Raw genomic sequence first — 25,865 nt, 5'->3', positions numbered from 1 at the left:
TGTGTTGGGATATGTTTGGATGTCCAAGGCCATCCAAAGACTCCCTGGGGGTTAAGATCTGGGGGTCTACCACCATACCCGAGCATGGGTAAATAACAAGGGAAATGCGTAATAATACCATTCTCTGGTATCAATACCAAATTTTGGTATTCTTTTGGTATTACAGTATTTTATCAAATACCTCTGCACCTATGGGAAAATTTTGACCAATTTTGACAAAATAATTAATTTTGCGCTATAATGATGTCTCAAAGCGAATGCTTTCATTCAAAACCGGAAATTTCAAACTTGATTTTAAACATTTTTGATATACCCCCTATAGAAATGACTTGAAATTGTGGAAAATATTCTAAGTCAGGATGGCACATTTTGGTATTATTTTGGTATTTAAGTGTTGTATCAAATTCCTCTGAAACTATGGGAAAATTTTGACCAATTTTGACAAAATAATTAAATTTGCGCTAAAATGATGTCTCAAAGCGAATGCTTTTATTCAAAACCGGAAATTTCAAACTTTATTTTAAACATTTTTGATATACCCTCTATAGAAATGACTTGAAATTGTGGAAAATTTTCTAAGTCAGGATGGCACATTTTGGTATTATTTGAATATTGAAAGGTTTCATCAATTTTCTCTGAAACTATGGGAAATTTGTTAAAACAAATTTACGAGTTAATTAATTTTGCGCTAAAATGACTTGAAACCCAAAAATGTTAAAGATGATTTTAAAAATTAGTGTGATGTACCCACTCATATTTTTTTCAAAGACGTTGATATATCTCTAAGTCGGGATAACCAAATATTTTGAAAAACGAGTCAATCGACAGATTAATGAATTTGGGTGAATTTCAATTCAGTTTCATTTTAATAATACTTATTTTTCAATCTTGTTATTTCTCAGAAGCTTCAAGAACTTCAAGCACAGGCCGTTCATCAATGACAAATGCATTCGGTGTGGTGAAGAATATCACTAATAACAACATAGAATCATCAGGTGAGTAGATTTGGCTGTTGCATTTGAATAATTTCCGTTTTTTCACTAACTGCAACTGCTGCACTAAAAATGGTATGAAAATACCATATTTTGGTATTACTTGTGCAAATACCAGCGACCATAATGTGCTCTTGGTTGCCCAGTAATAGATGGTAAAATACCATGAAATCATACCAAAATCATGTATGTGAAAGACCACAGAAATACCAAAAAATGATTTTCAAGGGCGCGGGAATAGCTAAAAATAAAACCATGCCAATACCAAGTTTTGGTATTCAAGCAATGTTCAAAAATCCAGAAGACCTCAACTTGGTATTGAAATGGTTTTATTTTGAGGTATTATTTTACCTTTGGAATAACATGGTTTGGTATTGTTGTGCCCTTCCACTTACAAGACTTTGGTATGATTTCATGGTATTTTACCATCTATTACTGGGCAACCAAGGGCACATTTTGGTCGCTGTTATTTGCCCAAGTAATACCAAAATTTGGTATTCCCGTGTTATTTACCCCTGCTCGGGATAACTAGCAAGGGGTCGACGGTTTTTGACCCCGGAGCATAACCGCATTACATCAGTGAAATCAGTAAACTATTTTGATGGTTTGTTAGGATGTTCCAGAAAGTCCTTGTAACTTGTTACTGAAGGTACCGTAAAACGGGGTGACTTTGATAGCCGGGGTGACTTTGATAGGTTTGCGATTTTTCCGCAAAATGAAGAGTACAATTAAAATACGTAAGGAATGGGTCAGAAACATACTGACCGTGGTAGAGAAGTGTTCAAAGTACCTCATGAAGAACTTTTCATAAATTTTTGAAAAGTTTATAAAGTTAGTAAACTATAGTTAAGAAAATGTGGATGAAAGTCATTATTTTAAACTTCTCAAAGTGTCATGATTTTCTCAATGAACATGATTTTTCATCGGAAAACGGAATGCATTTTCGGATTCTTTGGACAATTTTCCACTAGGAGGGGTTAAATAAGTTTGTAAATAATAAATAATATGTGTTTTTGAAACACAATTAAAAAAAATCTCTAAATTTATAGGCAAATTCAGTTGAACAAATTTCATGTAAAATGTGAAAACTTGTGATTCGTGCTTCGAATTCAGTTTAAAATGCAATATAAATCTATAATTTTATAAACAAAACTATTTTTAACAAATTTCAGGCAAAATTCTGACTTTTTAACAATTTTACCTAAAATTTATATGTATTTTGTTAAAAAGCTTATAAACTTAGTTAACTTAATATAAACATTGATTTTTTCTTACAAACTATATCAGCTACTTTAGTGATGGTACATTTAACGTACAAATAAAGTTTGAACATCTTAAATATGATTTTAACAAGAAAAACTATGACTATCAAAGTCACCAAGAAAGTAAACCAAGTAAACCAAGAATTTTTAACGTAACTATTTTACTAAACACTATTGAAAAAACTTTTTTTTCCAAAATAGTGCATGGACTTTGTGTGGCCTACCCCAGTACATGTTTTAAAAATAATAATCTTGAGAAAAACCTTACCTGTTGGAAAATATTCTAAAAACAAATTGAAATCCTATCAAAGTCACCCCGGTTTACGGTATACGGTTATGATCCGTGCTAAAAACCGGTCGACCTCTTGCTTGTTACGGCGGTAGACTCCCAGATTTTAACTTCAGGGAGTCTTTGGATGGCCCAGGACATCCAAACACATCAGCAAAGTAGTCGACCATACTCACTGAAGCTATGAAGCTCCCGGAGTCTAAAACCTTCGACCTCTTGCTTGTTACGGCAGTAGACCTACCGGTCTTTACTCCAAGCAGTTCTTGGATGGCTCAGATCATCCCAATAAGTTGTTACAACAGGGCACTGTAGCCTACCACACACAAACTGAAACAGTCTGGGAAGGATCCGTTGTCAAAATCTTGAAGTTTAGACTTGTTTCTATGCCTCTTGCTTAAAATTCCCGGAAGTTTCGGATGGACTAGAACATCTACTTTTTTTTCGTAAAATCACGATAACTCGTGATGTTTATAAGCAAACCCCTTATGTTTCAAACCCCGATTTCGACCATTTTTGTTTTTTGTATTTTTTTATTTGACTCAAACTTTGTGGGGGCCTTCCCTATGACCAAATAAGCTATTTTGCGTCATTGGTTTACCCATACAAGTCTCCATACAATTTTTGCTGCTGTCCATACAAAAATGGTATGTAAATATTCAAACAGCTGTAACTTTTGAGTGAATTTTCTGATCAATTTGGTGTCTTCGGCAAAGTTGTAGGTATTGTTGAGGACTTTTGAGAAAAAAATAGGTACACGGAAAAAAATTTTTGGAGATTTTTTTATCAACTTTTTTTTCACTCAAACTCAATTTCCCAAAATATGTATTTTTTTATTTTCGAGATTTTTTGATATGTTTTAGGGGACAAAAATCCGCAACTTTTGATAGAGAAACTTTTGATAGAGAAACATGGTCAAAAAATCTAGCGCTGAGTTAAGAACTTTTGAAAAAATAGTGATTTTTGGAAAAAATCGAAGTTTTTTGCAAAAACAAGTTTGACATTACTTTTTAATGCAAAATTGAATTTGCAATCGAAAAGTACTTTACAGATTTTTCGATAAATGACTCCATTTTCAAGATATAGCCACCGAAAGTTTGATTTTAGCGAAATATTTGCAGTTTTTCAATTTTTAAAAATAGTGACCATGAGTGACTATTTCTACAATTTTTTTTTTTAAAGTTCAGAAAATTTGCTATAAAATTGTCTAAGAGACATTGAAGATTGGACCTCGGGTTGCTGAGATAGAGCCGCTTTAAGAAAAAGAAACACGAAAATTGAAGTTTTCTAAATCTCACCAAAACAACCCACCTTTTTCTAATGACGATAGGGGAAATTCTCGTATGTTTGGCAGGTTATGCACTCGCTCCTAACTCCATCCAATTATAACTATTTAAACAGCTAATTTTGCAAACTTTTGATAGAAACATGCTTGCTCACTTCTTATTGAGCTGTTTATCACTCGAGTTCAGTTGAAAACGATTTTAATTAGCTTTAATTGAATGTCAAAGTTCTGACCTGCCAACATTAGAGGCCCGCTGGAATTAGATGCTGTTCCCCTATCTCAGCAATTAATGGTCCGATTTTCAATGTTAATATATAAAACATTCGTGAAATTTTCCGATCTTTTTGAAAAAAATATTTTGAAAATTTTCAAATCAAGACTAATATTTTAAAAGGGCCAAATATTGAATATTACGCCCATTTGAAATGCTAGTCTTGATTTAAAATATTCAAAATATTTTTTTCGAAAAGAACGGAAAATTTCACGAATGTTTCATGTATTAACATTGAAAATCGGACCATTAATTGCTGAAATAACGTCATTAGAAAATGGTGGGCTGATTGGGTGAGACTTAGAAAACTTCAATTTTCGTGTTTCTTTTTCTTGAGGCCGCTGTATTTCAGCATCCAGAGGTCCAATCCTCAATGTCTCTTAGACAATTTTATAGCAAATTTTCTGAACTTTTCGAAAAAAAAATTTTTAGAAATGGTCACTCATGGTCACTATTTTTAAAAATTGAAAAACTGCAAATATTTCGCTAAAATCAAACTTTCGGTGGCTAAATCTTGAAAATGGAGCCCTTTATCAAAAAATCTGTAAAGTACTTTTTGATTGCAAATTCAATTTTGCATTAAAAAGTAATGTCAAACTTGTTTTTGCATAAAACTTCGATTTTTTCCAAAAATCACTATTTTTTCAAAAATTCATAACTCGGCGGCAGATTTTTTGACCATGTTTCTCTATGGCTCAAAAGTTGCGGATTTTTGTCCCCTAAAACATATCAAAAAATCTCGAAAATCAAAAATAAGTATTTTGGGAAATTGAGTTTTAGTGAAAAAAAAGTTGATAAAAAAATCTCCAAATTTTTTTTTTCCGTGCACCTATTTTTTTCTCAAAAGTCCTCAACAATACCTACAACTTTGCCGAAGACACCAAATTGATCAGAAAATTCACTCAACAGTTACAGCTGTTTGAATATTTACAAACCATTTTTGTATGGACAGCAGCCAAAATTGTATGGAGACTTGTATGGGTGAACCAATGATGCAAAATAGCATATTTGGTCATAGGGAAGGCCCCCACAAACTTTGAGCCAAATAAAAAAATACAAATAAAATCCATTTCCGGTTTTGGTAGAGAATTGCTCAAAAGTCTCTTTGACACCAATTTCTATCTCCGGCTGCAAATTATTGAAAAACACCTCTTTTTTTGCATACTCAAAAATGATAGGCGTCGTACCGCCCCTTTCGTCACGAGATATCAAAAAACGGACCTCGGGTTCGTGTTACCCCTTACGACAATGTTTCACGCAAATTGACTTTATGGATAACGCCAAATTCAAACATTGCCAAAAAAATACGAAATTGTAGAGAACTGCAAAGCATACTTCAAACGAAACTTTAAATGTTTTGTCTATTCACCGTATTTTAAAATGTACACACTCCAACCATTTATTAAATAACACAAAAACGCCATCAAGCACAATCATTCCAGCATTTGTGATTCACCCAAACCAGCAACCAAGGCAAAAATTTATTTCAGGAAATAAGCGACGAGGAAATTCTTGCACCGATTATAATCCAGTGTGTGCGTGCATGTGTGTATACGAGCAGGCTCAGCGTTTTGGCGAATTACGGCTCCACTTACACGACGACGGGCATAACGACCTTCCCCGACTTCAACGACTCAGGGTGAACGATATACGTATCTTTTCGCTAATGCAAAAATTATAAGACAATCGCTACGCGACATTTTCCTGGTTTCAGCCGCGTTACCGTGCGTGTTACACATCGGAGGTGGGTGATGTGAGGTTAACATGTAAATTGTTCAAAATCGTTAGTTATACGTTAGTTCAAAACATCTAAATACGTTTTAACCTCATACGATTTTTTTTCAATTTAATCCGCAATTATTTCTTGAGTCATGTCCAGCTTGCCCCACGCACCACCAGGGAGAGTGGCTTTCTCTGTCACCGGTGTGTGTTTCTCGTCTCTCGTGAAACTTTCATGACATGGCACCCCACACATTCCACCCACAACCCGGCATCCAAAGTGGGTGACACCACGCTGAAACGAGAGTTGTGAAAAGCACTCGTTTTTTTTGTTCTCCTCCACCCTGCTCGTGAGCTTTTTTTGCGTTGTTTCGCTGTGCCATGGCCTTGTTTTCCACGGCGTGTGTGTGTGTGTGTGTGCGTGTGTGTGGTGGCGGTAAAATGGAAATTATGCTAATGATCTCCTTTCTAATTCCAGTATGTTTGCTATCCGCACGTTGCTGCTGCTTTGGCATTGGCCTCGCTGAATTGGTAGAGTGATGCTGTGTTGGGTGCTGCTGTTGTTGTTGTTGTTGTTTGTGGGGTTGGCAAGAACATATTAATGCTGAGTACTTTTTTAGTGCTTGCCAGTGGCGTGTGTATTGGTGCAGCGACGTGGGGGGTGCAGGAGGCTGAGCATAACGGGCTTAAAAATGCATTAAATTGGCTCTTATAAACTCTTAAATACTTCCCGAAGTGGCACTGAGTTGTTTGCAGTTGCATTTAACAGTAGATTAATTATCCAGACTTGAGTTAGAAGTGGTGTACAATTGAGCAGTTAGTGTTATGCATTTGTTAAAAGATCTATAAAATCACTTGAACATTACTTCATTCAAGCATAAGCACTCTACATCCATTAAGCTGATTGTATCGACTACATAGCATTGTTGACTCTAAAGCCATAACCCGAGTGACCATATGTTCAAATGGTTGAAATTTAGAGTGTAAGACTAAAAATATCTTAGAAGGCAGTGTTCATATTTTAACTAGGAATTACGTCCAGAAGTTTTGGACAAATTCACTTTTTATTTCACGAAATTATAAAAAAATTGATGGGTTACTATGGAAATTGTTCAAAAAACTGTTCGCTACAATGCGATCGATTCGAAAATGTTTTAAATATCATAGTGCTATAGGGTAATTCTCCGCCAACTCACACAGCAGTTGCCCCGACCCCTCTTCGATTTACGTGAAACTTTGTCCTAAGGGGTAACTTTTGTCCCTGATCACGAATCCGAGATCCGTTTTTTGATATCTCGTGACGGAGGGGCGGTACGACCCCTTCCATTTTTTAACATGCGAAAAAAGAGGTGTTTTTCAAAAATTTGCAGCCTGAAACGGTGATGAGATAGAAATTTGGTGTCAAAGGGACTTTTATGTAAAATTAGACGCCTGATTTGATGGCGTACTCACAATTCCGAAAAACGTATTTTTCAAAAGTTTTAAAAATTCTCCAATTTTCCGTTACTTGACTGTAAAAATTTTTGGAACAGGTCATTTTATGGGAAATTTAATGTACTTTTCAAATCTACATTGACCCAGAAGGGTCATTTTTTCATTTAGAACAAAATTTTTCATTTTAAAATTTCGTGTTTTTTCTAACTTTGCAGGGTTATTTTTTAGAGTGTAACAATGTGTTCGGCCAGGCGGCCGACGCAGAAGGACCCAGCAAACTCGAGCAGCAGACAGATTTCGGTGCACAAATAAAACAAAAGGCTTTGTTCAGGCCGACCGATCTAGGCGGTGGTCGCGGTGATACTCAACGTTTATTTACAACAGTACGGTACAGGGAAGAAAGTAGAAACGAAGAACACAAGAGAGAAAGAATATTAGGGTGGTACAGAACAACCATGTTGGTCGCAACACAATGTTCTACAAAGTTGTAGAGCAGACAATTACAACAAATTTGATATATAGACATAAGGGGTTTGCTTATAAACATCACAAGTTATCGCGATTTTACGAAAAAAAAGTTTTTGAAAAAGTTGGTCGTCATCGACCATGGCCGTTCATGGTCACCCGCGACAGACACGGGCGACGAAACGAAGAAAAACGCAAAAAGTAACTTTTTCAAAACTTTTTTTCGTAAAATCGCGATAACTCGTGATGTTTATAGGCAAACCCCTTATGTCTATATATCAAATTTGTTGTAATTGTCTGCTCTACAACTTTGTACATTATTGTTACACTCTAAAAAATAACCCTGCAAAGTTAGAAAAAACACGCAATAAATAATGAGAACTTTGGTTTTAGATGAAAAAATGACCCATCTGAGTCAATGTAGATTCGAATAATGCATTAAATTTCCCCAAAAATTTTTACAATCAAGAAACGGAAAATGGGAGAATTTTCAAAATTTTATTGTTTTTTTTTTCGATGAAAAATACGTTATTTCAGAAATCTAAGTACGCCATCAAATCGGGCGTCTAATTTTACATAAAAGTGTTTTTAACACCAAATTTCTATCTCATCACCGTTTCAGGCTGCAAATGATTGAAAAATACCTCTTTTTCGCATGTTCAAAAATAAAAGGGGTCGTACCGCCCCTCCGTCACGAGATATCAAAAAACGGACCTCGGATTCGTGATCAGGGACAAAAGTTACCCCTTAGGACAAAGTTTCACCAAATCGAATGGGGGTCGGGGCAACTGCTGTGTGAGTTGACGGAGAATCACCCACCTGCAACTTTGCTGACGACACCAAATCGTTAAAAAAAATCCATCAAAAGATAAAGATTTTTGAATTTTCATACACCATTTTTGTATGCACAGCAAAAAATCCGATGGTAAAATCGCATGCAAAAGCATGCACATCACCTTCGTCAAAATAAACAATATTAAGTGCATGTACAATTTTTGCAAACACAAAAAAAAGTTGCAACCGACGGGATTCAAACCCAGCACCAACAGTAAGGACTGGCGCCTTAGCCCACTCGGCCGTCAGACCAATGAAAAGCTGTTAGGATAAATGCATATATGAGCTTTACATTTCGGTCAAGTAGGTTTTCCATACTGATGGGCTACATATTTCAGGGTGTGAAATCACATAAAATTGCATAAATAAAATAATGCAATGTTTATTTTACACCCAGGCCTTTTACACGCAGCTGGATTACTACTTTTTTAGCTGTGTGGACAGTTGCCAAATTTGTATGTCGTCTTTTGTCTGTGATATAGTATCGCTGAAATGTTCGAACATTGCGATACTTCACCAAAGCTTTTCCCCGGCAAGATTTTGCTTCTTTGGGCAAGAAACACACCTGCGAGAGACGTCCTCGTGCAAAATCTTCATTAAATCACCGAGCCGGAGCCAAATTTATGCTTCCACATCTGTTGATCGACACTGAGGTATGCCTTAGGCTGAGCAGAAAATTGAATACAAGATTCACAGGATCCTTAAAGCATGAATGACTTATCCGTCAATGGCTGGAAAATCTTTTCTGTCAAAAGTGGAATTAAAACAGAGGGAAGTTTTCCTGTGTTTGCATAATTTATTCCTCCCCCTCAAAAACTTCTCCCTGAAAAGAAATTTTCAATTTTCCACCCCTCACTCACCTTGCCTAGCTTCATTTACTTTGACAGTGTAAACGAGACAACACACACGCACACAATTAGGTACGGGCTGTCACTTCAAACTTCCCCCTTAAACATCGGCAAGCAAACAAGACTCACGACAAAGGTGAGAGAAGAAGCTCGACGTCATAATTAAGTACACGGTAAATCATAATTAAACATAAACAAACAAGAAACACACGCACACACACCGTTCTTTTGTTTCAACTCCTTTGCAACCATACAAAGAAGGCATCTCTTTGACAGTTGCTTGCACCAAATTTTGGGGGGCGGTGACTTCAACCTGTCAGTCTTGCTGGAACAGACAAGATAATAATTCGGGGCAGTGCTGCTGCACACGTACATTTTCACACACACCAGTGAATACCTGTATTTAAATGTGCTACTTTGTAACTGAAGATGAGCATTTTACACTTTTCCTCTTGTTTTCTGGTCAAGGCTTGTAGAAAATCTTTAAATCTTTAAATTTTCAAAAATCAAAATTTAAATCATGAACTAACCATACATAAAAAATAAAAAGTAAAATTAAAAAATATATAGTTTTAATTAAATATTGATCCACTTACCCTACAAGCAACATTATTAGGCAGATTGTTATGCTTACAAAGATATTTTCCAGTTCAGCATCCGGTGCAACCCGTGTGTGTTCCTTGGAAAAACAAAATCCAATATGAGCGCAAACAATAAGGTTCACCTTGAGTCAGTTTAAACTACTTCCCAAAAAGGAGCAAGCAAGCATGTGAATATTGTACTTTACGTGCTACTCTAGTCTCAATGATGATGATTATGATGATGATTATACTTTTGGGCTGCTGAGCATTTGCTTTCTAATAATAATGCAAACAATGTGCTGCACTCTGATTGCTATATCAAGAAGTTAAATGAGGTTATTTGATTGAGTTTTGAATATTGTAAATGTTTTTTGAAAACAAAAACAATATTTGATTTTTTTAAGTTTAGGTTCAAATCATTTTATTTTGAGATTGAAGTTGAATCCATTTAAAACATGTTTAAAAAAGATAAACATGAGAGATATCCCCTAGAACTCATTTTTATTCCAATAAATATATAACCCCTCTAATAATAAAATTCAAACGAAAACTACAACAAATCACCGCGACCGCAAAAGCCTTCACAACCCGTTGCTGTTTCACGTTGAAAGCCCTTTTTTCATCAGACCCGAGCCACTATTAATTATGACACACGAAAAATGACGAAAGATCAATATTGTTTGCCGGCGCACCGGATTTTCCTTTATTTTCGTCTCATTTCATCGCGATTAGTGTTCATTTAGGCTGATTGTTATTATTATAATGTCGACGGCAGGACTCGCGATCCGGCTGCGTCACCGGCTGCAGAGCTTTAGGAGTTGCACAGTTGGAATTTGTGGGTGTCAACTGGTCAAAATTTTAATTTTTCAACATTATTTCTTACTTCTTACTTCTTACTTCTTACTTCTTACTTCTTACTTCTTACTTCTTACTTCTTACTTCTTACTTCTTACTTCTTACTTCTTACTTCTTACTTCTTACTTCTTACTTCTTACTTCTTACTTCTTACTTCTTACTTCTTACTTCTTACTTCTTACTTCTTACTTCTTACTTCTTACTTCTTACTTCTTACTTCTTACTTCTTACTTCTTACTTCTTACTTCTTACTTCTTACTTCTTACTTCTTACTTCTTACATCTTACTTCTTACTTCTTACTTCTTACTTCTTACTTCTTACTTCTTACTTCTTACTTCTTACTTCTTACTTCTTACTTCTTACTTCTTACTTCTTACTTCTTACTTCTTACTTCTTACTTCTTACTTCTTACTTCTTACTTCTTACTTCTTACTTCTTACTTCTTACTTCTTACTTCTTACTTCTTACTTCTTACTTCTTACTTCTTACTTCTTACTTACTTCTTACTTCTTACTTCTTACTTCTTACTTCTTACTTCTTACTTCTTACTTCTTACTTCTTACTTCTTACTTCTTACTTCTTACTTCTTACTTCTTACTTACTTCTTACTTCTTACTTCTTACTTCTTACTTCTTACTTCTTACTTCTTACTTCTTACTTCTTACTTCTTACTTCTTACTTCTTACTTCTTACTTCTTACTTCTTACTTCTTACTTCTTACTTCTTACTTCTTACTTCTTACTTCTTACTTCTTACTTCTTACTTCTTACTTCTTACTTCGTTATTCTTTCTTTAGTTTTAGTTCCAACTGCAACCCACTGTAAATCTGTCCAAAATCTAACCCTCTGTCCTTTTCTGAACCCGACGGAGTTTCGGATTGTCGCGGCAACGTGCGTCAACAGCGGCAACTGTGGCCTCTCTCTCTCTCTCTTTTGGGGCCTTCTCCGCTAAAGCTACCAAGGACGACGACGTCGACGACGGCCGTGGGGAATTTTGATTAATGTTCATTTAAATGATTAATGACTGCCTAGGATACGATATGATCTATTGCTGTCTGGTATCTAAATGAATAATTTATTATTGCGACAGATGGTTGGATGGATGGATGAAAAGTGAAAATTCCCTTGAATAAGCGCCGGATTTGGCCGGAGGACGGATTGAGCCAATCTTGCGCCTCCCCCCACCCTTTACGGAAGCTCCGGGAATCCTCCAGAGGAGCCTGTCTGCGAGCCTTTAATCCCCGGTAATTGAAGGAGGTGTGAGCGAAAATCGGCACTAATGGAGGGCCAGGACAGTTTCCAACAGGCGTCCTCGTACCCGGTTCATTTGTTCGAAAGGGCCATAAATCTCATTTTTCCCTCTTGTTTTCCCCCGAAAGAACCATGTAGGGCCATGTTCCCCAAATCAAAGCCCACGAAGAACGAACTGACCAGACAGGCAACAAGTAATGGCCCAAGGCAACCAATCCACTTTCCTTAATTAACCAAAAACACACGGCGCGTTCCGTTGTTCAGTTCCGCAGATCCAGAACGCCCTCCGGGAGCTAACAAACCGTAATTAGCTAGTTTACATGGACCCCGACCTGGTATCACGTGTGTGTGTGTGTGGGGGCTTCATCATAGGATTTCACATGTGCAGCAGCATCGGCATGCTATCCTTTGAGCTGCTTCGGGAACGGATAGATTGAAGAGTTGAAATCCCGCTGAATTGCAAGCTAATTAGGACAGGAAGTGGCTGGGGCTGTGATGCGCAATCAGTATTAGTGTAGGGTCGCAATTTGTGTCCAAAAAGGGATCTCGAAATTTGGATTGCAACACAGCAGATGATGGTAGTTAATTACATCTTTGGCAAAAAAAACGAGTTAATTGGATTGAACGTTGTTAAGTGAGCATACTAGCATTCATTAGCTACAAAACATTCAAAGTTTCAAAAGAGTTTGGTTCAATTTTCGGATTGGCTTTAAAATCACTTGGATATTGAACTTCTAAAGCCTACCCGACCGACGTTCACATTGTAACAAAAATAAGGAATTACAAGGCATAATCTCTTAGAGGCTTTGGTGCACTGATCAAATACGCACTTGATTGGTTGCGACAGAAGCTGGCACTATAGCTTTAAAGTTTAAATGGGATTCAATCCGTGAAATCGTTGTTTTTATATTCAGTTTTTTTTTCTTCAATTTTTGAGTCTATTACCGTTTTACGATTTTATTCTTTGAAAAACTTCTATCGTTTTTAGTTTTTTTTTTTCAGGGAACAATTTAGATGAATTTTAATTAATGAGCATTTCTCTGAGATTTCGGTCATTCGATTTTTTTTGTATTTTTTAATCCGGCTGAAACTTTGTTGGTGCCTTCGATATGCCCAAAGAAGCCATTTTGCATCATTAGTTTGTCCATATAATTTTCCATACAAATTTGGCAGCTGTCCATACAAAAATGATGTATGAAAATTCAAAAATATGTATCTTTTGAAGGATTTTTTTGATCGATTTGGTGTCTTCGGGAAAGTTGTAGGTATGGATAAGGACTACACTGAAAAAAATGATACACGGTAAAAAATGGAGATTTTTAATTTAACTTTTTATCACTTAAACTTGATTTGCAATAAAACACTATCTTTATTATTTTTTTTATTTTTTGATATGCTTTTCAGAAATTTCCAGGTTGTGCAAAAAATCTTTGAACGAGTTAGGAATTTTCGAATCAACACTAATTTTTTCAAAAAATCGAAATATTGGTCACAAAATTTTTTCAACTTCATTTTTTGATGTAAAATCAAATTTGCAATCAAAAAGTACTTCAGTGAAATTTTCATAACGCGCACCGTTTTCAAGTTATAGCCGGTTTTAGGTAACTTTTTTTGAAATCGTTGCAGTTTTCCTTTTTTTAAATTAGTGCACATGTTTGCCCACTTTTGAAAACAATTTTTTTTGAGAAGCTGAGAAAATTCTCTAAATTTTGCTTTTTTGAACTTTGTTGATACGATCTTTAGTTGCTGAAATATTGCCATGCAAATCAAAGCAGGAAAATTGATGTTTTCTAAGTTTCACCCAAACAACCCACCATTTTCTAACGTTGATATCTCAGCAACGAATAGTCCGAATATCAATGTTAAAATATGAAACAGTTGTGACCAGTGTTGCAAATGAGTGATAAAAAAGCTATCAATAGATTATCTCTGCACCAAAAATATCCGAGAGTATAGTGGTCGTTACTATAGCTTGTGAGATCTCTTCTTGTGTCTCGTGATTCCCAGCGATGTCATTCTCTCTCTATCACTCTTCCCCTTTTCCTTGACTATGCGCTCTCACCGCTGAGTCTCTCAATTTCTCCAAAAACTCCAATGAGAGAACGCGGGATGGCGATTAGGAGCCGACCACGCATGACGTCCCATCAAACTGCGTTTGCGAAATTGGTTTTGTGGCGGCTTTTGTGGTTAAAAGCTGTTGCGGTAGGATGATCGTGGAAGCGGGAATGAGAGAGAAAAGGAAATTGTCAATCGCGAGTGGGTAAACACGAAAACGTGTTCGGCTATGTTCGGCGCTGAGAGTTTCAATGAAGAGAGAAGAGCAGTTGTATTTGAGGCATGAATATTCAGGCGGGATAATTGTAGTTGCTGAGAGCTGATATTTTGATATTTTAACAACCCTGGTTGTGACATTTTCCGATCTTTCCGAATAAAATACTTTAATTTTTTTTTAATCAAGACTAACATTTCAAAAAAGTGTAATATTGAATGTTTGGCCCTTTTGAATTATAAAAGTATTGTTTTCGGGAATATCGGAAAATTTTACGAATGTTTCTTATTTTAACATTGAAAATCGGACCATTAGTTGCTGAGATATCGACGTTAGAAAATAATGGGTTGTTTGGGTGAGACTTAGAAAACATCAATTTTCCTGCTTTTTAAACCTTTGCATGGCAATATCCCAGCAACTATAGGTCGTATCAACAAAGTTTAAAAAGAAAAATTTATAGAATTTTCTCAGCTTTTCAAAAATATTTTTTTTCAAAAGTGGGCAAACATGTGCACTAATTATAAAAAAAATGGAAAACTGCGACTATTTTAAAAAAAAATCCTAAAAATGGCTAAATCTTGAAAACGGTGCACTTTATGAAAATTTCACTCAAGTACTTTTTGATTGCAAATTTGATTTTACATCAAAAAATTAAGTTGAAAATTTTTTGCGACCAATATTTCGATTTTTTGAAAAAAATAGTGTAGATTCGAAAATTTATAACTCGGTCAAAGATTTTTTGCACTACCTGGAAATTTCTGAAAAGTTGGCATTTTATGTCCTTAGGGGACATATGTTGATTTTTTTTCTTTTTTCCAAAATTTATGTAGATGATCAATTCCATATCAAAACCGGAAATATATTTTATTGTTACTTTTTTAAATTTCGCTCGAATTTTGTGGGGCCTTCCCTATGACCACAGAATTTATTTTGTGTCATTGGTTCACCCATACAAGTCTCCATACAAATGGTGCGTAAATATTCCAAAATCTTTAACGGTACACAACAACCAGAGCTTTTGCTCCCTGATTTTTGTTACAGAAATTTCAGTATCCTCAAAACTACGTGTACTATCGAAATATTTTTTTATTCATCCCCTAAAGTACTGTCCACATTATTGCAGGATTGTGTCCATAAGTTTGACAATTTTGAAATAAGAAGATAACAACTTCTTTCGTTGCTGTGCACCCTAAACTTTTGAATATTTTTTCTGATAAATTTGGTGTAAATTTCCCTTAAAAGTTGTAGGTAATGTTGAGGACTATTGAGAAAAACACGGATAAAAAATTCTCAGATTTTTCAATAAACTTTTTTTTAACTAAAACTCAATTTCCCAAAATACTCAAAAAATTAAATTCTTAATTTGACCTCCTAGACCCACCTTCACGTATACATATCGACTCAGAATCAAATTCTGAGCGAATGTCTGTGTGTGTGGTGGGATGTTGTGCAAACAAAATTACACTGAATTATCTCGGCACTGGCTCAACCGATTTTGTCTGTTTTGGTGTCATTCGATCCGTGTTGGGGTCCCATAAGTCGCTATTATAATTTATAGAATTTAGGTAAGTACTTCAAAAGTTATGCTAAAAACGAGGCTGGAAGATTGTAAAAAGGGAGGTTTTTGAAAGAAAATCCATCATGTTGTACATTTTTAGAAAGGTATTTAAAAGACCTTTCCAACGAGTTCAAAAGTTTGAAAATCTGACAATCCTATCAAAAGTTATAAGCACTTAAGTGTTATACATACACTTTTTGGAGGTCGGATCTCAAATATTTTGATGAATACGTTGTCCGGATCTATAATGCGACCTGTCGTTGGATAGGTAATCAAAAGACCTTTTCAGTAAAAAAAGTGGAAAATTGAAATTATAGGCCACGGTGTCAACATTTTATAAAAAAAAGGGTTTTAAAATGCAGTACACACCTGTCCAGTTGTTATGCAATCTTTAATTCCCAAAATTTTGACGAAAATTTTATTAATGCGAGATTTTTTTTTTTGCAGTGCTGTACATTGTAATTTCTTTAAAAGGAAATTTTGATTGTTTTCATCCGGGGCCGTGGTTTAGGGGTAAGCGTAGTTGCCTCTCATCCAGTCGGCTTGGGTTCGATCCCAGAAGGTCCAAGTGGCATTTTTCGAGACGAGATTTGCCTGACCAAGCCTTCCGTCGGATGGGGAGGTAAATGTTGGCCCCGGTCTAACCTAAAGGGTTAGGTCGATAGCTCAGTCCATGTGTAGGAGTCGTCTCTCTGGGTCCTGCCTCGGTGGAGTCGCTGGCAGGCAGTTGGACTAACAATCCAAAGGTCGTCAGTTCGAATCCCGGGGTGGATGGAAGCTAAGGTGTAAAAAGAGGTTTGCAATTGCCTCAACAATCAAGCCTTCGGACACCTAGCGTAAAGTTTCGAGTAGGAATCTCGCAATCGAGAACGCCAAGGCAATGCTGTTGAGCGAATAATTTGATTTGATTTTTTTATTGTTCTCAGTTGATTAGATTTCAATTTGCATTGAAATTTTGATGTTTTTTGGAATCATTTTTTTTTTGCCCCCAGATTTTTCGGTTCAATTTTGGAGAGGGGTGACATAAACTTTGGAAAATATTTGCAACGGCCTAATTCGAGTTTAAAATTAATCTTTTTGTTCAATTCTCTGTTTGGATTGCCAAACGTTGTAACAGCCATAGCCAAATGGTTACGCTGTCCGCTTTGTAAGCGGATGATCATGGGTTCGAATCCCATCTGCTCCAACCTTCCATCGGATGGGGAAGTAAAACGTCGGTCCCGGCCTTGGATGTTGTTATTCCGTTAAGTAATTCCAAGTGTAGAAGTCGTTTCCACGCTATAAGTACAAACAACACACCAAACCAAGCCTGCTCCGGTGGAATCGCTGGCAGCAGTTGGACTCGTAATCCAAAGGTCGTCAGTTCGAACCCTGGAGTAGAAGGTTTCTTGGAGTAAACAAGGTTTGGGTGCTCTCCCCATTCAAGCCTTTGGACTCCTAGGTTCGAGCAGAAACTTGCAATAGAGACCACAAAAGACCCGGGGGTCGTGAAAGTGAAATTTCCATTGTATTTCAGCATTTTCGAAGTTGACAATTTATATATAGAAGAAGAACCGATCGAAAAGTGCTTTGGTTACATCTGGCACTTAGCACTCAGAATTCTGAATACTTACCCGTGAATTTTATATGATTGATTTTGGTGTTCAAGTTTTGAATTCGTGTAGCGACTTATGATAATCTTAATTAAAAGTAAATCTTGAAATTCGAAATACTTTCAAGAAAATTAAAATTTGAATGAGTTTTGGGATCTTATTTGAATACTGTCGTGAGTTAGCTCATAGTTACACTTCATTATTACAATGAAAGCCGTTTTCCCAAGTTTCACCACAATAAACTACCCTCATGAAAGCTCGTTTTTACCGAGAGTCCATAACAAAGTTTCGCTCCCATATCAACAATGTTCCACGCTTGACAGACAGGCACTTGCTGGCTTGGCTGGCTGGCTGCCGGGAAAACTCTCTCACACTCACGCCGAGCTGTCAAACGTGATTGATTTATTTCATTTGTGAATCACGGCGCGAGCAAAAGTGTAAATAACATTGTAAGTATGTATCGAATCAATGGCTCCGAAGGTTTTTGATAGAGTGGGAGCGAGGGAAAAAAAGTTGCATCGTGCTTTCACATCGTCATCATCATCATTGACATCGATTTTGACTTCATGCCAGCGCAGAACGAGTTCTCTTCTGCTGTCGTTCTTCTCTCTGTTAATATCCAAGCCAATCAACATCAAACCGATTGATGAATCAAATTTTCGTTCCCCATATTCTGAACAACAACAACACAACAAATCACATAGTCACACACACACATGAGCAGGCGCGCGAGCAGTCGGGCATGTTTAGATCTATTGGAAATAAATAGCATTACCGTATCATGTGAAGTGTCATAACGGATATGAGTGGGTGGTGGCGGATGGTTGTTCTTGGAAAAGTACGAATTCTTCACATTTTCTTTGACTCTGAAGTGGGGTAAGAAAAACCACTACATCTTAGATAAAGAGAGGTGGTCTTGAACGGGTTCGTGTTAAGTTTGGCTCAAGCAGAGTCCTCGATAATTAGAAAGTCCCAATAGTGTTTTACATCATTTGACTGGGTTGCCAAATCAACAAAATCATCAAAAATATTAAAAGAAAGGATCAAAAGTGATTCAATCACTATTTTAAGACAAAATTTTAAATGTTATGTCCAGTACGAGTTATTTACAAATTATATAACGTTTTAAGCACTAATTACGACAGGGTTGTTAAATCTGAACAATGTTAAGTTTAGAATAGGCTAGAAGTTTTAATAACACAACATTTCTTCTGTTTGTCTCTGACATTCAATCCTCGACTCGTTTCCAACCCCAGCCTTCACCTCCGTCAAAGGCAGTCCACGTTGACGACGTGCTCACATCAGCAAAGTGTGTTGCCACTACCGTACGTCTGCCGGCCGGAGGAGGTGCTGTCTTGTCATATCCCAGGTCCCATGTCCTTGTGTATGCGCTCGGCAAAAATTGCGAGAACCAACTCGCGTCGCACGTGCGAAAACTCCGTGAGCATATCCCGAGACACACCGTGGCAAATGTATTTCTTTCATTCCGTGCTAAAACAAATCAGTACAGCATGAAATTTTATTAGATTAGAATACACCGGTTTAGCATTTGTAGCACAAGTGCTGAATCGGATACGGGCGGACGTAATGTCGTTCGGGGGACGCTTCTCGAGCTGTGGGCAGGGGCGGCCAAACTTGGGAAATATTACTCAACAACTTGCCAACTCAGGAGACTCAACGGACACAATGGACAGACAGACTCGACAGGCTTAAAAGACTCAATAGGCTCAATAGACTTGACGGTCTCTTACCCCACAGACTCATAAAAATCAAAAGACTCAACAGACTCCACAGACTCGAATGACTTAACAGACTCCACAGATTAAATAGACTCAATAGACTTGAAAGTTTCAACTTTCCTCACAGACTCAAACAATTCAAAAGACTCAACAGACTAAATGGACTCAATAGACGGAATAGACACAACAGACTTAATAGACTCAACAGACTCAAATAACTAAATAGATTCCACAGACTCAGCAGAATATTTTCAGCAGACGCCACAAAATAAATAGGCTCAACAGACTCAATGGACTCAATAGTGTTGACGGCCTCAACTTAACCTACAGATACAGAAAATAAAAAAAACTTAATAGACTCAATACAATAGACTGATTCAAAAGACTCAATAGATTCATGCCTCGGTTAAGCACCGCATATTTTTACAAAAATTACACCCAAAACTGGCAGCGCTAGTCCGAGAGAACGATGGTCTCGAGTCGAGAGAATAGTGGTACCATTCAAGGACGCAGAGAACACAGCTCGAGATGGGCGATAGAACTATTCTCTCGAGGTTCATTTGCAAAAAAAGTTCATCCGTCAAACAAAAAACCAAAAGTGTCGACAACGGGAATCGAACCAGAGACCTTTGACAAACCAATCGAATGACTTAGCTGCCTCGGCCACCACAGCTTGGTGACCATGGAGAAGTCAGAAGTCGATGTATGACACTTGTTGGAGATTTATTGATTCAACTAACGAATGAACTCATTTGTTATGATGGTGTGAGTTGGTACCATTATTCTATCGATTTTGGCACTGAGCCCTCAATAAATTTTGAGAGAACGATTATCTCGATTCTGAATTTTGGGTGTAGTAATTATCCTGTATTTTGAAAATGCAATTTTTTATTCTAAAAAACACCTTCAAATATTTGTTATTGCTATATGGGAATCAAATGAACTTTTTTTTGTCATACATTTCGAATGTCATACAATTTTATTGAAAATACTGAAAATTTTCACAAAACTACGTGTTTTCGAAAAAAAATCCAAAATTTGTTTTTTTTTCAATTTTGGTACAAATGATTGGATTTTTTTTCTTATATTTCGATTGTAATAAGGCCGATGCAAATATTTAAAAAAGTTTTTGTCCCTCGGCCCTGGCTGAGGTCAAGGGGGGGGGGGCAAAAAAATAAAAAAAATATAAAAATTTAAATAACAAGCCATAATCTTCACATTTAAATGAAAAAAGTGTTTAAAATGCATTTTACACTAGTTCAGTTGTTTTGCAATCATTAGTTTTCAAAAAATCTAAGATCTGACAAAAACAAAAATTGTATCGAAAAAAAAAATATTGCATCGAAAATTGTCAAAAAAATCTTAGGATTTTTTAATAAAGCCAAACATGTTAAAATTGATTTTAAACGCAGAAGAATGTATTTTAATTTGATTTCAGCTGGTTGCACTTGAATTTTCATTGAAATTTTGAAGTTTATTGTAAAAATATTTTTTTTGCCCCCTTATTTTTCGGGCCAATTTTGAAGCGGGGGGGGGGGGACAAAAACTTTTAAAAATATTTGTACCAGCCTAACAACATTTTTTGGAAATACTCAACATTTTCACAAAACTACGTATTTTAGAAAAAATACTCCAAATTTCGCTTTTTTTGCAATATGAGTATCAAATGATCGGGACTTTTTCATACATTTAGAATGTAATAACACCATTTTTGTTTGAAAATACTCAACATTTTCACACAACTTATTTTCTAAAAAAAATACGCTTAATTTCAGTTCTGGGTATAAAATGAACAACATTCTTTGTTAAAAATACTAAAAAATACAAAACTACGAATTTTCGAAAAAAAACACTCAAAATTTCAGTTGGTTAACAAACAATCGGAATTTTTTTAATCATTTCGAATGAAATAAATTTTGAAACTTTGAGTTTTTGAGTATTTTTTAGAAAATACGTCAATTTGTGAAAATTTTAAGTATTTAAAAAAATGAGCATTCGAAATTTATGAAAAAACCCGATTATTTGATAAACAAATTGTGAAAAACTGAGATTTTAAGTATTTTTTCGAGATATTTTGAACATTTATTGTGAACTCAAATTGTCAAAAACTTAAATTTTGAATTTTCTTTAGAAAATACGTAGTTTTGTAAAAAATTGTGTAACAACATTCGAAATGTATGAAAAAATCCCGATCGATCCATATTGCGAAAAACCGAAATTTTTAGTGTTTTTTTTCCGAAAATATGCAGTTTCGTGAAAATTTTGAGTATTGAAAAAAATGATACTATATTCGAAATACATGAAAAAACACCCAATCATTGGATACCCATATTGAGAAAAAAAAAACTGAAATTTTGAGTTTTTTATGAAAAATACGTGGCTTTGTGATTTTTTTACGTTTAAATAAAATGTTGTTATTGCATTCGATATGTATAGAAAAATTCCGAACATTTGATACCCATATTGTTAAAAAAATGAAATTTTGAGTATTTCTCAAAAAAATACGTAGCATTGTGAAAAAATGAGCATCTATTTTCATAAATTTGTGTTATAACTTTCGAAGTTTATGAAAAAATCCCGATCGTTTTGTTACCCATATTTTGAGTATTTTTTCAAGAAAAATTGCATTTTCAAAATACAGAAAAAAATACGTATTTTTGTGAAAATTTTCATGTAGTTATAAGTAGAATCGATAGCTGACATCATCCCGATTCCAAAACACTATAGTTTTTTATGTTAGTATGATTTTTAATACCATTACAGCCAATGTCTCCCATATAGCCAAACTTCCAAAAATTGCTTCAGTTATGCACTGGGAGACGAAACGTTCTCAACATACTCGAAAGACTCAACAGACTCCACAGACTCGACAGACTGAACAGACTAGACAAAATAAATAGACCCAATAGACTTGAGGGTTTCAACTTTCTCCACAGACTCAAACAATTCAAAAGACTCAATAGATTCAATAGACTCAATAGACTCTATAGATTCAGTAGACTTGACAGTTTCAACAAACCCGAAGACACAACAAACTCCACCGATTAAATTGACTCAACAGACTCGACATACTCAACAGACTCAATACAGTTGACGGTCTCAACTTTCCCACAGACTCAAAAAATCAAATGACTCAATAGACTCAACAGACTCAAAAGATTCGCAGACTTGACGGTCTCAACATATCCCACATCCTAAACAAACTCAACAGATTCAATAGACTCAACAAATTCACAAGTTGACATTTTGACATCTGAATAAACCAATGAATTAGATATCAAACCAAGTTGTAACAATATGAAAATAGATAAATCAACCCAAATCATTCTAATAAACTTTGTCACCCCTGACGGTACCAAACCAACTTCAATCTGAAGGCACCTCCCAACTCTCTCCTTGCAATCCGTCTCTCCTGGAGGACGGGTAGTGTCCGTGGTGCTATGTTCATGTGCCAGGATTATAATTTCAGGATGTTTCCTCCTCCGTTGAGCACGCGCTTTCCAACAACATGTCAATTCGAAACTTACTGCAGCGCGCAAAATAAAAAAAAAGAAGACAATCCGTCAATTTCCTGCCTGATGTTACATCGACGCCGCCGGGTCATCAAGAATCGGCACAAATTTCAACCGAGTTGAAACTTGCTGTCGTGCAAAATTGGCACGCGACAAAAACTTTGCGCGAAGTGCGTTTTTTTTCCGTGGGCTCGTCGTACCTGCGGGCACGATAACTGCAAGCTGGTCAAAACCCGCCGATCAATAAAACCGACCCCCTTCTCGGAAGTGGTTTCAGTTTGGTAGCAGACCGTCCCGCTGGAAGGATGAAGTTCGTGATCGTGTTAGCCCTCGTCGTCGTGGCCACCCTAGGCCCGGTCCGTGCCGCGCCGGCCAACTCGGATGCGCTCCAGGTGGTCGCCGCTGAGCAGGACGCGACCACCACCGACGAGAAGACGGTTGACGTTGAGCTGAGTGACGCCGCGACCGACAACAAACTGTCCGAGGAGCCAGGTACCGACGGTGACGTTGATGATACGCGTTCTAAACGGTCAGTTGCTTGTACCGATATCGTAGGCGCGAACGGCGAAACCGAAACCATTTGCGACGAGGATCAGGATGCGGCGGCCAGCGAGCCGGACAACGCGCAGCAGCGGTACGCCGCCGGCGGCAAGGGAGGGGACGGGTACGGAAGCGGATCGTACGGCGGTGGCAGCAAGGGAGATTCCTCGTACGGGTAAGGCTTGCGTGTGAAGGTGGGGGTTCGTTACGAAAACTTGAAGTAGTTGTTTGTCTTGTTACAGCGGTGGATACGGCGGTGCTGATCACGGCAAGGGTGGAGAGTACGGTGGCCACGGATCGTCGCACGGATCGTCTTACGGTGGATCGTACGGAGGATCGCACAGCGAGTCTCACAGCTCGAAGGGCGGCTACGAGGGCTCGTACGGTGGATCACACAGCGAGCATGGCAGCGCCAAGGGCGGCTACGAGGGATCGTACGGCGGAGCTCACAGTGAAGGAAAGGGAGGTTACGGAGGTGCTCACGGAGCAGCGAAGGGCGGTTACGAGGCAGCGTACGGTGGTCACGGAGAATCGCACGGTGCTGGAAAGGGAGGCTACGAGGCGTACGGTGGAGCGTACGGAGGTCACGGAGCGGCTAAGGGAGGTTATGAGGCAGCGTACGGAGGAGGATCGCACGGTGCTGGCAAGGGAGGTTACGGAGCGGCGACGTACGGCGGTGGCCATGGAGCAGCATCACACGGAGGTTCCTACGGTGGTCACGAATCGGCAAAGGGAGGTTACGAAGCAGCATCGTATGGCGGATCTTACGGTGGTCATGGAGCAGCGGCTAAGGGAGGTTACGAAGCATCGCACGGATACGGTGCAGAGAAGGGTGGTTATGGAGCATCGCACGGTGCGTCCCATGGATCGTACGGTGGAGCGTCTTACGGTGGATCGCACGGAGGTGCAGGAAAGGGTGGTTACGGAGGTCACGGTGCTGCTGCCCACGGATCATATGGAGGATCTTACGGTGGATCGCACGACGCCGGCAAAGGTGGTTACGAAGCAGCTTACGGAGGATCTCACGGTGGTCATGGCGCTTCCCATGGTGCGTACGGTGGAGCGTCGTATGGTGGAGCTCACGGCGGTGCAGGAAAGGGTGGCTATGGAGGTCACGGTGCGGCAGCCCATGGATCATACGGAGGATCTTACGGTGGAGGTCATGGCGCTGGAAAGGGTGGTTACGAAGCTGCATACGGAGGATCCCACGGTGGTCATGGAGCGTCCCACGGTTCATACGGCGGTGGTTATGGAGGATCTCATGGTGGTCATGGAGCGTCCCACGGTGGATCCTATGGAGGACACGAGTCGTACGGCCACGGAGTAGCTTCCCATGGTGGCTATGGATCTCACGGAGGATCTTACGGCGGCTCGTACGGCGGAGGACACGAAGCTTCTCACGGTGGCGGACACGGTGGATATCGTTCAGCTTCTTACTCATCTGGTGCCGCACATGGTGTCTCGTACGGTGGTTCCGGAAAGGTTTCCTGCGGAGCCAACCTGCTGGTCGGATGCGCCCCATCGGTGGCTAAGGTCCCATGCGTACCGACCAAGGCCGGAGGCTACGGAGGATATGGTGCCGGTGGACACTACCGATCTGTGCAGGCCGAAGAAAGCGACGACAGCGACAGCCCAGCCCCGTCGATGTAAGCCAAAGTGTGTTCTGGAAATTGTGTTCTTTTTGGATACCAGTAAAGTGTTTGACATGAAATTCAATCTCATCATTTTATATCACACTTTCTCGATTTTTCTCATTCACCGCGTCTACTAGAAGTGCTCACACGTTTCGCAATCCATCTTCAGGGAATCAAAAAGGTTCACCTCTCTCTCTCTCTATTCGCGAGGACCAATCGAAGAATCGTCGAAAGGGTTTCCCCAATTTGGATAACGAGCGTCTCGTGTACGCTCTCCAAAAAGGCACCAATCATGAATCATTGGCAATCATCACCAATCATTGGCCGTGAAGTTTTGGTCTTTGAGTACTGCTCCGGTGGGGTAAAGAGGAAGTTTTCCGAACGAAATATGACCCACAGAGAAGCCACTTTCCGCAGCTCTATCGGCGTAATGTATGGTTATGTCTTCAATAAATCAATGTGGTGGCATGTTTCCCCCTTCCGGAGGTTGTTCCGGGTTGATGTGCCGTTATGAAATGTTTGATCATCAGAATTATATAACTGAAAAGACTTTTTTTCTCCTTCGCAGGTTTGTACACTTTGATGTTCGTTTAAGCCAGGTAAACCCCAATCTCATTCTTGCTTAATCGAGGCAATTAACAAACACACAACAACAAAAATCACAGATGACCCCATCAGTTCCCAAAGCTCACTCAATCTCTAATGCCAAAGCTTTTCCCGCTAACCAACAAACCATAAATACACAGACACACATTTTTTCACACCCCTGTCCCTGTCGTCGCTTGGAGATTTCATGCGGGAGCTTAGCACCCGCGAAACGATGTCCCATCAATCAACGGATCATAATTTGGTAAAGCGCGCCCCCGTCACGTTAGAATCGGCCGAGCTAGTGGCGTAGAGCCGATGTGAGGGTGACGGTGCTGCGGAAGGAAGATTTT

General features: G+C 38.2%; 2 protein-coding genes across 10 annotated transcripts in view; both read left to right on the top strand.

Annotated features, from left to right (window-relative positions):
• The window catches only part of LOC6048354 (zwei Ig domain protein zig-8), a 628,146-nt gene that overhangs the window by 278,769 nt on the left and 323,512 nt on the right, over positions 1-25,865 (top strand). The window lies entirely within an intron of this gene.
• On the top strand, positions 21,992-25,004 carry LOC119768997 (glycine-rich cell wall structural protein 1.8-like). Its single transcript, XM_038260867.1, has 2 exons — positions 21,992-23,468; positions 23,536-25,004. The coding sequence occupies exons 1-2, from the start codon at positions 23,059-23,061 to the stop codon at positions 24,941-24,943; spliced, it is 1,818 nt and encodes a 605-aa protein (XP_038116795.1). The 5' UTR covers positions 21,992-23,058; the 3' UTR covers positions 24,944-25,004.

This window comes from Culex quinquefasciatus, chromosome 3 (genome assembly GCF_015732765.1).
Source record: "Culex quinquefasciatus strain JHB chromosome 3, VPISU_Cqui_1.0_pri_paternal, whole genome shotgun sequence".
Taxonomy (NCBI): domain Eukaryota; kingdom Metazoa; phylum Arthropoda; class Insecta; order Diptera; family Culicidae; genus Culex; species Culex quinquefasciatus.
This window is presented reverse-complemented; position numbering and strand designations above follow the sequence as displayed.

What these genes read in the sequence shown, in the direction of transcription:
- LOC119768997 (XM_038260867.1), top strand. Translation starts at nt 23,059, where the DNA reads ATGAAGTTCGTGATCGTGTTAGCCCTCGTCGTCGTGGCCACCCTAGGC. An exon ending in AAGGGAGATTCCTCGTACGG is followed by an intron (nt 23,469 to 23,535) that starts GTAAGGCTTGCG and finishes GTCTTGTTACAG; the next exon opens with CGGTGGATACGGCGGTGCTG.